The 16,337-nt window shown below is 39.5% G+C and overlaps 1 protein-coding gene across 1 annotated transcript; it reads right to left on the bottom strand.

Annotated features, from left to right (window-relative positions):
* Window positions 1-631: 631 nt before the first annotated feature.
* Window positions 632-15,947, bottom strand: sona (SON DNA and RNA binding protein a). Its single transcript, XM_085374805.1, has 10 exons — window positions 15,828-15,947; window positions 13,539-13,634; window positions 11,468-11,675; window positions 10,206-10,279; window positions 8,282-10,093; window positions 7,699-8,086; window positions 7,021-7,544; window positions 6,355-6,842; window positions 5,810-5,901; window positions 632-2,406 (listed from the first exon to the last, which is right to left on the bottom strand). The coding sequence occupies exons 2-9, from the start codon at window positions 13,564-13,566 to the stop codon at window positions 5,827-5,829; spliced, it is 3,597 nt and encodes a 1,198-aa protein (XP_085230931.1). The 5' UTR covers window positions 13,567-13,634; window positions 15,828-15,947; the 3' UTR covers window positions 632-2,406; window positions 5,810-5,826.
* Window positions 15,948-16,337: the final 390 nt, after the last annotated feature.

Genomic DNA, 16,337 nt, shown 5'->3' with positions numbered 1-16,337 from the left:
ATTGTTTCAGAGTTTGGAGAATTTAATTCATTAAGGGTGGTTCTTACCATGCAATACAAGACACAAAATCAATTTCTTTAAACAATGTCATCTACTTATGCATCCAAGTGTTCACATCGCTTTGCCAAATAGTAGTACTAGTATCCATTCGTTTTTCTACATATCCAAAACCTCTAGCTTAAGTATGAACAAGATGTGTTAAATCCACTTCAAATCACCCATCATGCCAGTGTATCGCCACACACCTTTAAAATCACAACGGAAAATTTCTTCACACAAACACTATAAACTGTGGATAATTTTTTTTTTAAATTTATTTATTGCGATGCATGTTAGTACAGCACAGCTTGCAGCTGAAAATGCACACACCCTCTATGGGAAGCTTTACTAGTTAATATTTATACTAATTCTTGTAATATTCAAAATAATGTTTTGTAATGATGATGATGTCACTGGAAATTTCTCCAGAAATTAAGATCCACATAAAAATGACTAAAGTCAACAAAGAACAGGAGATCAGAAGTACTTATCATTGAGGTTTTTAATAATCATCGACACATTTATGTACAAAGCAAGCGATGTAATATTCAAATGACCAAAAAAGAAAAAGAAAAAATCCTAAAATGCATCACCTTGTTTTTTTCTTTCATTAAAATAGCTACCTCAGGGATCAAGTCAACCGAATAAGTCTTGTTAAAACTTTCAGATTCCCTCCAACAGTTAAACAGCCCTGGGCATGGGAGGAAGACAAAGCCAGATGGATTCAGGAATATTCCTCCCTCTAATGAAAACAAATGAATTATGAGTGCAAGATTTTTGTAAAACCAGCAAAAAAAAAAAAAAAGAAGAAGAAGAAGAAGAAGAAGAAGCTCGTCCCTGTCAGTTTTCCCAAGAGCACCAAGTTTGTCTTTGTTCTTCAGTTAGGGACAAATTAATTCTATGAAACATGTTTTCCCGGCCCACATAATACAGGATAATGTAATAGCATTTACATGGAAAGCAAATATTAAATGTGATGAAATTAAATCAAAAGGGTTTGTTGGGCGTTTCATGTTTGCACGATACACTTTTCTTGATATCAATTCACTTGTATTTGCCACCTGAGTACAAGACGTGTACATTTCAAGCAGCTACAGTTCTTTCTTCAAAACAAGCATATTGAGAGAAATAACCTGATTGTCAAATACACAAAAACAGAGCATCGTCAACTCATTCTACAGTATTAACCATGCGCTAACCCCAGCTCAGTACAATACAACCATACCTTTCTTGGTACTGACATGCCATGTCTGCCTCTTAAAAAAAAGGCCCATAAACACAAACAACTGACATTTAAATGTGTAAACTAAAAACCTGATAAACCTGTACTGATGAACTCTATGAATATGCACCCCTCTTTTTTCTCATCAGGAAACCTTCTCAACCGTTTCTGCCTGTGATCTGAATATAGGATATTCACCACTTGTCTTAAGTACCTCTAAGACAGCCCATCAATCTCGACTGCTTGTCATGCCTGACAAATGGCACTTGTTGCCATACTGATGGAAAAATAAACTCCCCTTTCAAAATTTGAAGCAAAACATGTTCCTAAGTTCAAAACATCCCAACAAAGCCCAAATGAAAGACCAGGACAGAATCAAAGATCAGCTTGGTGCTATAAAAACAGGGGGGAGGGGGAGAACACCCAGGGCAGTACAAACTGAATTAGTCATGTTTAGTGAAATGAAATTCTTTTTTTCATTGCCACAATTCAAGCACTCTTTTTTTTTTTGGCAACCTATATATTCAAATGACTCTTTCCTTCAAAAGAACCTGTGGTTACTCACACACCCTGGAGATCCAAGCTTATTAAAACACGTGAGGATCTACTATCTCTACCTTAATATGCATTATTTATTTATAAAATCAGGGACTAGAGATAACCGAGGGAAAAATACAGCAGAACAAGGAAACAGTCTCCACTGAACACAATTCTTAAGAAAGCATGAAGGTAAAACAAATGTAGAGAAATTTGGAGGCAGTTTACAAAAACACTTGCGCCACTAGTTTGGTTTGTTTCCTCTTCAGTCTTTACAACAGTGACTGCTTGCATAAGCAGAAACACTGAGGTGTTGGTGGTGTAAGTCACTATGTACAAACACACACGCACACACACACAGTACAGTCGTCCAACTGTTGCACGCCCCAGAGTCCCCAGTTTTCTCAGTGGCATCACAGGTGGAAGTCTGGTTGTATCTCACTCCTACAAACCGGGGAGCAGAGTGGGCAGTGGCCAGTACTCCTATGTTGTGTATGACAACTACAGTGCTCCTCCACTCAACCAAGTCATCTGTCTAACAGAGAGAAAAGTCCTTTTGGGGGGGAAAAGACAAAAAATGTTTTCCTTCAGTCCTTCGAGGGAAGAGGCTGTATAGAGACAAAGACAGAGGAAAATATAAATGTATGGTATTTTGTCTAGTTTGAATAATCGACAAAAATCACAAAACTGATTAAATGATCACCATCTATGCACAAAAACAGGGCTGTAATGTGCATTTATTTTTTCTGAATTATTTGGTTTGGTATAGCTGTTCTCAGGTCCGTATACCCTGTGAGCTTAAACTATAATAGCTCTACTGATGTTGACATGCTTGTGTTCTAAATTAGTACTAAAATTAGAGGGGGGCGCTCCACTCAAGGCGTTTTGGCAGTGCACAAGTTGTTGTCCACCAGCTATAGACTAAAAGCTGCATGCCTTTCCAGGCTAATATATGACCTAGTGCCTAAATATTTGCATGAACAAAAATAACATATTTAGAGGTCTCCGTTGCTATGGGGAACACAAATGGTGTCATTTACAAGAACAAAAGTAAAATTTATATTTTCAACTGTCAGATGAGCAGCTATAATAGTAAATGTGCAATTTTAAAGCTGAAATTGCACAGTTGGCTTTAGTGATTTAGTAATGTAGTTACCGTAAAACAAAGAACTTGTGAACTCTTTGGAATTGCCAAGATTTTAAAGTGATTACTTGTAAATGAGGCCTGACTTCATCACAATTATGGACAAACAATCAGCCCACACTAATCACAGCAAACAGTCAGATAAAAACTAGAGATGGACCGATCCGATATTACGTATCGGTATCGGTCCGATACTGACCTAAATTACTGGATCGGATATCGGAGAAAAATAAAAAATGTAATCCGATCCATTAAATATCACGAAAGCACCTCACAAAACTTGCAACACGCCGTAACTCAGAACGTCGGAGCAGTATGCATCACGTGATAGAGCAGCTGTGGCATGCGGGACCTGTCGGTGGTCTGGATAGCATTTGGAGCTTCGCTAGCAACCTGGCATTTCATCTCCGACAAAGTTATCCCCGAGAGAAGTAAAGCAAGTGTGTAAGTCCATCTCTGAATGTTTGTAAAGCATTCCCACGTTAAGCTTAACGAGCGACTGCCTCTCGCTCTCCGGCTGCTACTTCAATCGTGAAACTGCTAATGATCAGCTGATCGGCTTTTCTGTCGTGAGTCTCTCTTGTTTGTTTTTGGTCCACTTTGCGCCAGAAAGAGCAAACCAGCGGCTGAACAACAGCAGCACGTTTAAGCTTGATAAGCTGTTATTAGCATTTATTTAATATTACTTTCTACACCAGGATCTTTTTCTACGTAGCTGACGGCTGGTAACTGTGCAGGGGCGGATCTAGCAAAGTTTAGCCAGGGGGGCCGATAGGGCATTAACTGGGAAAAGGGGGCACAAAGACATACTTTTCTTTCTTATTCTCATTTAAAATGTCTAGCTTTTAATAAATAATTATCTGACAGCCAAAGTTTTAATTTGATGTAAAATGAATAGAAGTCAATTACTGTATATAGTAACTATTAAGTCTAATATATACCCTAGTAAGCTATAGTACATTTTCCTTTGGGAAGGTACCATCTGTGCAGTCTGCAATTTTGTTGAAGAAAGATGTTGAATCTATTTAATATTTCTTGAAAAATAATTGATTTCTGTGCATTTTTTTTTCACACTGCATCAAATTAAGGTTGATTACGTTGATTAAGCATCATGAGGTGGAGTGTGAGGGGTGGTTCCCTATTTTTTATTTATTTATTTTTGTTGTTGCTGGGAGTTGGAACCCTATTAGTTAGGTTGCTTAATATTTACACTAAGTACTCTTTAAAATACCAGAATAGGGAGGATGGTGTAGGTCTAAGTTTATTAGATTGATCAGTATTGCTGAACTATGAAATATTTTTTTTGTATACAGGTATAACAGAATAGCTTTAGTGTAGTTGTTGTTTTAAACTTGAGTATGAACTTGCAGACTTGCAAAATGCAGCAAGATATTTTAAAAAACAGTTTTGTTGATTAAAAAACACTATATCGGATTCATATCGGTATCGGCAGATATCCAAATTTATGATATCGGTATCGGTATCGGACATAAAAAAGTGGTATCGTGCCATCTCTAATAAAAACCAGACACATTATTCATTATCACTTTTAAAATGTTTATAATTTCAAAGAGTTTACAAGTCATTCCTTAGAAAATAATGAATGCTACACCTTTCTGAATGTACAACACGGACACTTCACATTTGATGGGCTATAACTTTGTGTGATTCAATTATATAAAAATTAAATTTAAAAAGTTTATTTGATGGAGCCTAATGACTAAGCTGCTGAAAGGTGTTGCAGCACATAGCAGAATGAGGAACCTACAGGAGAATAATGTATAATTTATGAAATTAATATAAAGACTAGGGCTGCCACGATTACTATCAAAATCGTCGAAGTTAATAGTCGACGTGTCGTTGGAAGCTTTGTAAGATCCCAAAAGACGCAGGAATAAGTAGTAGGATTTAAGAGTGTAATAACGGACTGAAACAGAAGATGGCAGCATTGCATGTACAAGGACGCCAGCTGCCATTAAACGCTGAAGAAGAAGAAACTGTGTCCCAGAATTCATAGCGCGGCCCATCGCAGCCCTGCTCAGTTTCCAACAATGGCGGCAGCTAGTTAGTTTTAATATTACTCTTATTATTCTTTCTGGGTCACAAAATAAATGTTTAACATATTTTCAGACGAGAATGTAGCTGTGTAAACTTCAAACATCTGCTCAGTTTATCAGACACCACATATTTTCAAAAGCGCTCCGTTTTCGGAGACGTCTGTTACCCACTAGCTCATTAGCTAGCCGAGGTTCAAGGCTCACTAGAGCCGGTGAGAACACCGGACTTCCGGCAAATCGTTTTCAAACCCACCGCCGTCTTTCGCTACTCAGGTTAAACATATATAAGTCACTTAGATAACTTAAAAATGTTATTGTTTGGCTTTTTTCAGTATTTTATTTGTCCCTGAGTAAATCTGAGGCTGAGATTAAAGTTATAGTTTTTACACAGCTGAATAAACGTCAAGCAGACAACTGATTACGGTATCAGAAGTGTGAGACGCTCGAGAATATACTCCAGTGTCCTGTTATATTTTAGATAGCAAGGAGCAGACGGCTGAGTTTATTAAACTCCACCGAAACAATCTGCAAACTTCATTAAAATTTAATAAACTATCATCCTGTCTTTATTTTTAGTTAGCACATACCTTAAACACTTAAAACTGTAAGCTAATGATTGTTATATAAGAGCAGATGCATGCTGGTGCAATAAGCTGTACGTTTTACATTCAATGGATGCATGATCTGATTAGTCGACTAATCGCAAAAATAATCGGTGACTAGTCGACTATCAAAATAATCGTTTGTGGCAGCCCTAATAAAGACGAAGGTACAGACTAATATAGAAATGAAATAAAGACAGACATTTACCTTGAGGGTTGGGGTGTTTAGCTTTCATCATCTGAGACATGTGGTTTAGCAGTGGCCATCTCCTCCTTGCTATTTGCTATCATCTTACACTTCTACAAAAAAAAAAAAAAAACATCAGGTAAAGAATGGTCCATACTTTACATATATGAACCATTACAGAAATGTTATGGGGTTCAAAAGTAGAAAACACAAGCAAAAGAAATTCCATTGTGTTCTTTGCATGGTGACAAACAACTTCACCTCAATATAACTGAACCCTGAAAAACATTATGTCACTATGTCAAATATTTAATATTCTAACTGCTTTCAATTTGCACTTACCGTGATTTGTTTTAGATGGCTATATCCAACACATTATTCTTTCAATAGACATAAACCTACTCAAATAAAAAGATAAATGTACTAAAGCCTTGAACGATTTAAAAAAAATTAATAAATAAAAACAAAAACAAAAAAAAATCACTGCACTACAATATTTTCTGTTCCACATGATTTCAGAAAAACAGCAACGTCAATCAAAATCTGAAGCAAAACCACACGTTTACCTCAGTAAGCTCTTTGATGGTATGTATGTTAGCCTGTTGAGTGACTTTCCTCTTGGCTTCCTCGATGTGGTCCAGGTTAAGAGATGGTGTTGGTGGGACAAGGCACGGGGGAGGCTTGTTAGTTATTGTAGGAAGTGGAGCAAGGGGAGGCATGGCCGCCAGGGCACCCATGTTGGTCAAGGCAGCGGTCATAGTAGCTGCTGTCATACTTGCCACAGCAGCACTCATAGTGATGTTTGACATGCTGGGTATTCCCGGAATATTTGGTAACCCCATTGGACCAATGTTGGGCATATTCGGCATGTTTGGCATTCCCATGCCCATTGGAAGGGGCAAAGGTAAAGGTAAGGAGATGGGGGAAGGAGATGGAGTAGGCAGAGGGAGCTGAAGGATGGCTTTTGGTCGAAGACTCTCAGGAATTGGAACCCCGGCCTTGGCACACATGGCAGCAGCATTAGCCTTGGCTATCTCGAGCAACTGATCCTTATCTGAGGAAAGGAGGGTAAAAGATTGACAGAATGAGGGGAAACACATTAGGGCAAAGGAAGCTTAGATAAAGCAAATGGAATTAAGAAACAAAACCTCTTGCATATGTGGAGCACAAAAAGAAAAATCACGTAAACACGTTGCATAAATGTTTAGAAATATGACATCAAAATGTCTTACCCAGATCAGTCAGCCGTGGAGGAGTCTTGCTGGTGCTGCGTCGTGTCCGGGAACCTGAGCGACGTTGTTTGCGGAGGATGAGAACTGGAGAGTGGCTAGGTTCCCTCTTCCACCTGTCTCGTCTGTCAAAGGATCGACTGCGAAATACTGGGCGCCTCCCTCGACCCCTCGACCTTGACCTGCGTCTACGATCCGGTGAACGAGATCTGGATCGCCTGCTTCTATCTCCTGATCTGGACCTTTTTCTGCGGCCAGTGGAGCGACTCTTAGAGCGCTTACTCCTTTCTGTGGACTTCCTCCTTCCTCTGGGATTTGGTGAGTGTGAACGAGATCGCCTCCTGCGGGTTGCAGAACGGGACTTGGACCGGCGCGTTTTGGTTCGTGACTTGGACCGTGAGCGCTTGCGTCGCGTGGCAGACCGTGACCTTGATCTCCGACGACGTGCAGGGCTCCGAGATTTGGACCGCCGCTTCTTCCTCTCTGATGGAGAAACAGATTCTCTTTTCTTCACTGGAGACTTGGACCTAAGGGAAGGTAAATGATAAGACTGATAACCGTACACTGTACTCACATTTAATATCTGTACACAGTCCAACAGTTTAACAACTACAGAACAAGCAAGAGGGAGAGATTTCTCTCGTTTACTATTTTGGTATCATGTAATACCACAAAACAAACCTGGACAGTTTTCTTCTGGATGTAGACTTTGATGCTGAACGCCGAGGTGATGAAGTTGAACGAGAAAGTTTTCTGTGCTCCGCAGGTGAGGGAGATGGGGAAAGCTGCTTTTTCTGTACTTCTGGAGATGCTGAACGTGAGGAGCTTCTCTGGCTTTTGGATCCCGTTTTAACTGGAGATTCCACTTCCTCATCTGAGCCTTCCGAACAATCTGACCCATCCGTGCCAGTGCCAGGCTCTTGAGAAACAGACCTGGACCTGGAAACATCTCCCCCTTTTTGAGGAGAATCTGAACTTGTCTGATTAACAAGTTCATCCTGCAACTTTTCTGAAGAATTCCCAATTTCAGAGCTGGAAGATGTTGCTGGGAGTACTGGCTTCCAAGCACCTGCAACGTCAATGACATATCATATGAAGATATGCACATTTGCATAAACTAAACCAATCAATCAATTAAATGATTGATTACTTGAATCTAATGGGCAATACATGAATTGGGACACTTATATGAAGATAAAAACATCTGGAGAAAAACATTGGTTTCAATGGCTTACTTAAATATTTTGAAGGGAAAAGGTCTCACCTTCTGTAGCTGCAAGTCCTCCATTTTCCCCAGCAACCTTAAGCAAGGGGGGCTTCTTCTGTTTAACTGGGGAAGGAGATGTGGATCTGGCTGGAGATGAGCTGTCAGAAAGCCCACCACTTGACTCAGACCTAGACCTGCAGTCGGCAGACTCAGATTTAGACTTTGATCTTCTTCCACTCTTCCTCGGAGTTTTGGACCTCCTTTTGCTAGGCGGTGGTGAATGTGACTTTAACCGGTGTCTTCGAGTCAATGAGCGAGACCTAGACCGTCTACTAGACCGTGGTGGTGAACGATTTCTCTTAGCAGGGGAACGAGAGCGCCTTCTGACTGGAGATCGGGATTTAGACCGCCGTCTGGAGGGAGGGGTCCTGGATTTTGTTCGTTTGCGGGGACTCCTGGATCTGGAGCGACGACTGCGCTTAAGCACTACAATAGAACGTGACCGAGTTCGTCTGCTCCTGCGGACCGACCGAGATCTTGAACGACGGGATCTGGGGAGTGGTGATCGCTTGCGCCGAGACAAGGATCGACTCCTGGAGCGTCTCCCTCCAGTACGTCTTGCTGGTGATCGTGATCTGGAGCGGCCAAAGGGACGTCTGGATCTAGAGTGGGAGCGGCGTGGTCTAGTGATTGAACGTGACAGCGAACGTCTGCCAACTCCACCCCCACGGCGAGGTGAGCGGGTCCTGGAGTGCCGCGTGCCTCCACGGGAACGAGACTTTGACCTTCGACTTCTCCTCGGAGACCGAGATAGAGATGGTGACCTCCGCCTGTCACGTTTAGGGGACCGTGATATCTTTCTTTTTGGAGACGGAGAAGGATGACGACGCTTTGGGGAAACAGATAGGGAACTCCTCCGCCGTTTCGGAGACCTGGACTTCCTTGGAGACTTTGACACTTTCTTTTTAGGGGTGACAGAGTGAGAAGTAGATCGGGACCGACGGCTTACTCTTTTCGGAGACTTGCGGGGGGGAGACAGTGACTTCGTCTGGGATTTAGGGGTCTCGGAGCGGGACCGAGAACGGGCGTGCTTTATAGGAGTTGCAGATCGTTTTCCCTTTGAGGTTGACCTGGAATGGGTTCTTGACCGTTCTTTCACTAATGATGTTGTCTGAGACTCCTGCCTGCTGGGACTACGTGATGGTGACCGACTTGGGCCTGACTCACTCTTCTTTATTTCTACGGTTCTGGAAGGTGAAGGAGAATTACGCAATTCATCCTCCGTGACTTTCGCCCCTTGAATTGAATTTGTCTGATCTTTCAGTACTGGGTCATCTCTTTGAGCAGCACCTTCCTGTTTTGGGATTATGTCAGGCAATTCCTGGGCATGGCTGAATGTACCATCTCCCTGACTGCACTCTGTTTTAACTGTTGCCATCTGGACTGCCTCTTCCTGGTCTACAGGGGGTGATCTCATAGGCTTCTCCTCCAATTCATTAATGTTACTGTCCTGCGCCTCAGTTGTGGGCACATCGATATCTGATGTCTCTTCTTTTTTGACTCCAAGCAATTCAGATTTCTGCTCAATGATGGGAAGGGGTTTCTCCTCCCCTCGTTTGCCTTTTGGAACCAGTCTGGATACTGGTTCTTTGAGGTCAGATGCCACAGCTGGAGAGTATTTACCACCACCAGATGCTTTGCCTCCTTCACCTTCAGAGTCTGAACCTGAGGCAGAGCTGCTTTCAGAAGGGGAGCGAGATGGGGATTTCCTTTCCTGCTTTTCATCTTTCTTTCTCTTTTTTTTCTTCTTTTTAGCTGCATGCCTTTTTTGTTTTTTGGATTTTGTCTCTCCCTCTGTATCAATACGATCTGAAGAAAATCACAATTTAGAAAGAAAAAGAAGACAAAAAAAAAAAAGTTGACATTACACCATTGCTTTTTAAGCAATTATCAATTATAGCCATGTCTGACTTTCTCCTACCTGTAATTGGATCCTTTTTGCTTTCTTCCTTGATTCCTTGGTCTCCAACTCCTGCAGCTGCTGCCAGTCTGGCACTAAAAATACAACAAAAACTAAGTTAAAGAGATTTTTCTTTGTTAATCTGCTAAAAAAAAAATTTAACACACTTGAAACAAAAAAATTCAGCTAATCTATCAAAAAAGGTTCACAGACAGTGAAAATTTATTGAAATAGCACACTGGGTTGATTCAGAATTCATTAAGTCTTTAGTCAAAGGCAAAACCTGCTACTTTTATGCGCAGATGTATAGATCTGTTAACTGGCTTTGAAGTGGAGGTCAGCCTAATTGCAACCATGGGCTCATTTAGACAAAATTGATTTGTCATGAGTGTTTTAAAAGAGATGCAGACAGTCATGCAATTTCAATTGAATGAATGGTACCAACAAAAGAAAGATACAACATGTAGACATAGACCTTTAGGAAATTCAGATAATGTGCACGTGTCTGTTCTGCACCACGGTTTAGAGAGGACACAGATCATTGGTTGTTGAGGTAGCTGATTAAATGTTGTGATTCCTCTCAAACTGCTCATCAAAAGAGAACAGATCCATCAAAAATCTTTATAATTCGTGCAGTCTGTGCCCAACAAAAAAGGCACCTTGTGACTTTTCTTAGAAAAGCTTCCCATTTAATATAGGCCTTTTTTAAAACAACTTCAACTTTTATATTATTTTAGTGGTTTACAATTTCAGTTATTTCTACTTACATTAAAAAGAAAAATGCAACGTCTATGTGTTGTTTTAGTCAGATTACATTTGTCTACAATTATGACTTACATAATGAACAATCACATCTTCATTTCATTTATTTATTTCACACTTGGTACAACAGATCAAACAAACAAACCACACTTTCTATCAATAAAGCACTACAACCATGTGTGAAAAGGAGCAGGAAGAAGAAAATATTCTTATTAAAATTTAAGATTGCAAATAATTTCCAATGGTTTGAATACAGGATTTTCCTTGGTCAAATGTAGGCCTTCAAGGCACAAGAGTAAGCATGAATCAGTCCATGTACAGTAACGGCAAAGAGTCAACTACAGAAATCTAAGCACTTCTGAATAACAAAACTGATTATTTTGTTTTGGAAAATGAAACTTTTATTAATCAATTGCTTTTGTATGCAAGAAAAAAAATCCTAAATATTAAGTAATGTACAATTTTTACTGTGCCAACTTATCAAGTCTCACATTTAGTTTAGAATTTTAAATTTTTCCAACCTGGCTCTGGTGGTCCTGACAGGTCTCGGTGGAGGTGGAGGCTCAACATCAGACTCTGCACCAGATTCTGAACTACTCTCCTTCTCGCCCTTCCTCCGCCTCTTCTTCTTCTTGCTCTTGTGTTTTCTGTGTTTCTTGTTTTTCTTGTGGGAAGGCTCAAGCTCTTCCTTGGCATTCATGTCATCTTTCTCAGGTGCCTCCCCCTCACCTGCACAGGGAATCCAATATTTCAAATTACACAAGTCTTTGACAAACAGAAAATGAAAAATCTACAGCAAGCAGATACCATTTAGTTCTGTACGGTTCATCTAGTTTATAGTGTAATGTTGTGAGCAAGCTGTTATGAGATAGTTTACAGATATTGGTTAGCACCAGCATTAGGGTTGGGTCATATCATACCGTTCACGGTAATACCGGTATAATGTCGGGCAACGATAATAAAATGAAATATTGCAATAGAATATGGGTAAAACTTACTGACAATACCCAGAGAACCATGTTGGGTAATTTACCACTTTTCATGTATAGTTGTTTTTTTTTTTTTGTAAGGCAAGAGCACCCAGTAGGAAGGGTGATGGCCACACACTCTGTGAATTCACTCAACAATTACCTGCGTAATTCGAACACTTTTGTAACAAAACATCACACAGACTTTGTGCTCCAAACTGGACTTTGTGTCCACGGAGCTGGTATCTTGAATATCCTGTTCAATATCAAATCCAACACTGGGTGAAAACAGTTCAAGAGAAAACTAGAACCATCTAGAGAGAGGGATAACTGTAACCAACTCTGTACATGGTTCTGGGGAATGCCAGATGGTGTTCAAGAGCGCTGGTCAAACATAATGAAGCATGAGATATTCTGAATGTTCAGTCTGTTTTGATAACCTTCTTCAGCCAGTTTCAAGCATCTAGTAGATGGGATGAGCAGCTGATCAATGATACTGACAGAACAGCAGGCAGCAAAACCTGTGCCCAAACAACTACATCATTCCCAACAGGCTTTAAGGTTGTGTTTCCCATACACTTGGAATACAAGGATTGACATCTCATTCACAATTTAGTTTTCACTGGCAATCACAGCCCACCCAAACAACTATCAAATTACAGTGCATACCTAGATAGTAGCTTTACCTGTTTGAGAGAATACTAGATCTAATTATTGGTAATTATTTTACCCAAGATGAAAAAACGACTTTTTGGCAGCTGCAGTGGCGTTTGGTTCTACATTTTCCTGTTTGTACAATGTAAACACATTTTTACTAATCAGATGCCTGCTTATTGTTTATTAGTGATAGGTAAACAGCTCTGATCAATACTACCACCACCTGGCACTAATAGGACATTACATCTTACACAGCATTGCAAAAGAACAATATTTTCAGACGGAACAGTCATGTAAACCATTACTTTTTTTTTTGTATTTTAATAATTTAATCACTATTGTAACTGTAACTTCGGTCATTGCTGTGCTTTTTTTTGGAAGTCGAATTTCCCAGAGGAACCCACCCGAGGGATTAATAAAGTTCTATCTTATCTTATCTATTCAAATATTCAACAATGATCGTATTTGTGTCCATGCCTAATAACAAGCAGTGTTTCCAGTGAGTCACTCTCGTTCTGAACAGATCATTATTTGTTGGGAAAATAACTAATTAACTGTAAACAGACTAATTAATCATTTAGTTATCTTCATGTCAATGGGCTTGCTATGTGCAAAGGGAAGTAAAGAGCTTTACACAAAGAGAGGAGAGAAACTAGCACAAATACTGTGGTTTATCCATCCCAAAAATGAATACTAAAAGGCATCCGCAATCATGCAGTGAGACCAGTTCAGCATGGAGCTTTACAGAAATTAAAAGCAACTTGATATTTTTTTGTACATTTATTTTAAATCTCACATAAATTAGAGATAACAATAAATATAAGTTATATTTTATTCATTTCACATAAATTTACTGAGGCACATACTTACACTTTAACACTGAAATCTGTGGGGCAAAAACAAACTTAAACAAAATGAGTCAAATCTGAACAGATTCGGACCTCTTTGGGGCTTGTGCATCGCTTACCTGAGGGGATGTCCACTGCACACTCCATTATGCTGTTATGCTGATCTTGTAAAAGATTATTTCAATGTCACTGTTGTGCTGTTCCCTCTCTCAACTCTAGGGAGAGAAAAAGGTAATTTAACTTGAGCAACAAACGGATGCCATACCAACAGAAGTATAGATTCACCATACTTTAGTATACATTTTGGTAACGCTACTGAAACTGCTAATATTTCCTCAAACTACATGTAAGGATGAAAACTTTCTACTGATTTGGAGCAAAACAGTAATCATTGGTTGTTATGAGTCAACCACTGTTGATGACTAAATACCATTTAAGTGGTATTCACGTATCTAATAAAAAAAACAGCCCGATCTAATTGGTTTTAAATGTCGTGGGAGAAATATTCTTAATGCCTAACATGAGTCTGAAGAAAAATTTGTTTTACTACACTTGTGTTTTATTTGCCCCTGCAATTATCCAAAGGTACAAAAACTGCCCCAAAGTAATCAGTAGGGCTGTGATTAAAGCTGCTCTGTTTTTCTAAAACAAAAGAAAGAAAAAAAAAAAAGACAGTGTACTCTACCCAGTCCCCATGGCAAGCCAACTTAATGCTCCCTCACAAATAATATAGCCATGGTGCGATTAATACTGATTTTGATTTTACCAAAACAAATGAATTATTTGAGAATAGCCTTCTACTAGGAAACTAAGGTAGCTCATCTATGAAAAAGGATATAAACCAGTACATCAAAATCAGACAATATTCTGAAAGAAAAACAGAATAGCTTGGCCTATATTTAATCACAAGTTTTACTGTGAAACAACAACAGACCATCAAACGGCCATCTTCCTACATTTCTCTAATTTTTAAAAAGACTGACGTTTAACACTTAAGTCCCTTGTCTTGAGCAGCAACTTCCATATTAAAACTGGTATATTTCTGGAAAATTATCAATTAACACTCTTCAAGATTACTCTGGAAATAAACAATGAAGTATCAACCAGAAAAATCAACATAGATAACACAGATTTAGCAGATGAGTATCCTTTAATATTTACATGTCCAAAGAACAAAACATCGCTCTTTTATTCCGCTACTGAAGAAAGTAGTTTTCTAGCACTTCCAGTAATATGTCTACTATAAGCCAATATCATAACCCATTTAGCACATAATAACCAGAATCAGGTAGTTTACCCTTGCCGTCTACCACACAAAGGTGAATCTTAAATGTGAAGGCAAACATATTTCAAAAGTATTCAACAGTGTAACTTAGCCACGTAGTTTTAAGCAATAATGCTTCGTTAGCCAAAATCTAAGATCAACGGACATCTTAAGTAACATCTAAAAAACGATTCTATAAATCTTTTACAATCAGGTCCCAATTGCTTATTTGAGGATTTTAATTCGGTTTTTTCTTTCCATTAAACTCTGCACATTACTCACGGACGAAGTGGTTTTGTAACGCTAAAGCTTTAACAAAGCCATCAGTAGTCCTTGCCAGCATGGATACATAACCTGCGAAAAGGACCAATGCTCACAAACATTATTAATAACGCCAATTTCGGGACGTAAAGGCTTCACTTAAGGATAAATTCAGAACTGGTTACTTCAACGAAAACAAAGACGATACTACGCTAAGATGCACACGGTGTTAAATAGCTAACACGTTTAGTGGACATTACGTTTCTCTATTAAAGCTAAGGCTAACGCCAGAGAACACATTATTTTTGGATTCAGTTACCTTGAGCTAGTTTAGCTGGCCTTTCAGCAACAGATATATTATAATACAGTTTTGATTAACTGCGAAATACAACCCTCCTGTACTCGCAGACCAAAAGCTAATTTTTTTTTTTTTTTTTTTTTTTTACCAAAAGCTAAATGAATGGCGAAAACAAGGGACACAAAGTTTCAAACTGCGACAGTTCGTTAACACGTTAGATAAGCCGCTGTCGGGCCTGCGCTGCTAAAGCTAACGTTCATTCACAGATGACTGCAGCTGGTTGCTGCTAGTTAACGTTAGCTTACTTTTAAAGAACAATAATTCCGATGTTTGTCAAACTATTATTCCCTTTAACCTAAACGATTACCAGCTAGGCAACACGAAAGCAGTAAAAGACAACTATACTGCCTGCACACCTCGGCCTCAATGTCGGCTCATTGCCCGCTTGCTCTCCAGCGAGGACATTACCGCTAGCCATAGCATGCTCGTTAGCTTAGTTTGCTAATCACTTGGCTGCTACTTCTTTCAACAAAACAGATTAGTTCGTTCGTTCATCATACAGCCCTTTCAGTGACGCAAACTTACTGTGTTAATGTTGGATGGCTGCGCTTCCCGCGTAGAGGATGCCAAATGAATGCAAATTGCCCGAAGCTAAGAAGTCACTGAATATGCTAACCGTAGTCGTTAGCCAACTAGATGCCCCGCCATGATGGGGAAGGTATCCCAACATGCCATGCTCCGCGGGTTTGAATGGCGGCGTCACTGTCTCCTAGGCAACTCCAAGCGCAGCCAAATGCATTAAAACTTGACATGTTTATATCTCGGTGTTTTCCTATTTATTAATTACTTTAGCTTGCAATGCAAAAAACCCTATATAGCCATATCGTGTACATAAGTGGTGGTGTGGAAATTTAGTCCACTGCACACATAGTTTAGGCATGTAGTTTAAGCTACTCTCTTGAACGCTATTTACTCAACAAACTTGGATTTTGGTTTTGATGCACTTCTGCTGATATTTGTTTAGAAATATCTTCGGCCTGAAGTGTTTTTCATAATTTTTCCAGAATTTGGTATGAATAGAAAGCTAGATTTATT

Source organism: Diplotaxodon limnothrissa, linkage group LG16 (genome assembly GCF_057381915.1).
Source record: "Diplotaxodon limnothrissa isolate DT_005_m linkage group LG16, D_limnothrissa_male_GT1.1, whole genome shotgun sequence".
Classification (NCBI taxonomy): domain Eukaryota; kingdom Metazoa; phylum Chordata; class Actinopteri; order Cichliformes; family Cichlidae; genus Diplotaxodon; species Diplotaxodon limnothrissa.
Note: the sequence above shows the minus strand (reverse complement) of the source record. Positions and strands in the feature narration are given on the sequence as shown.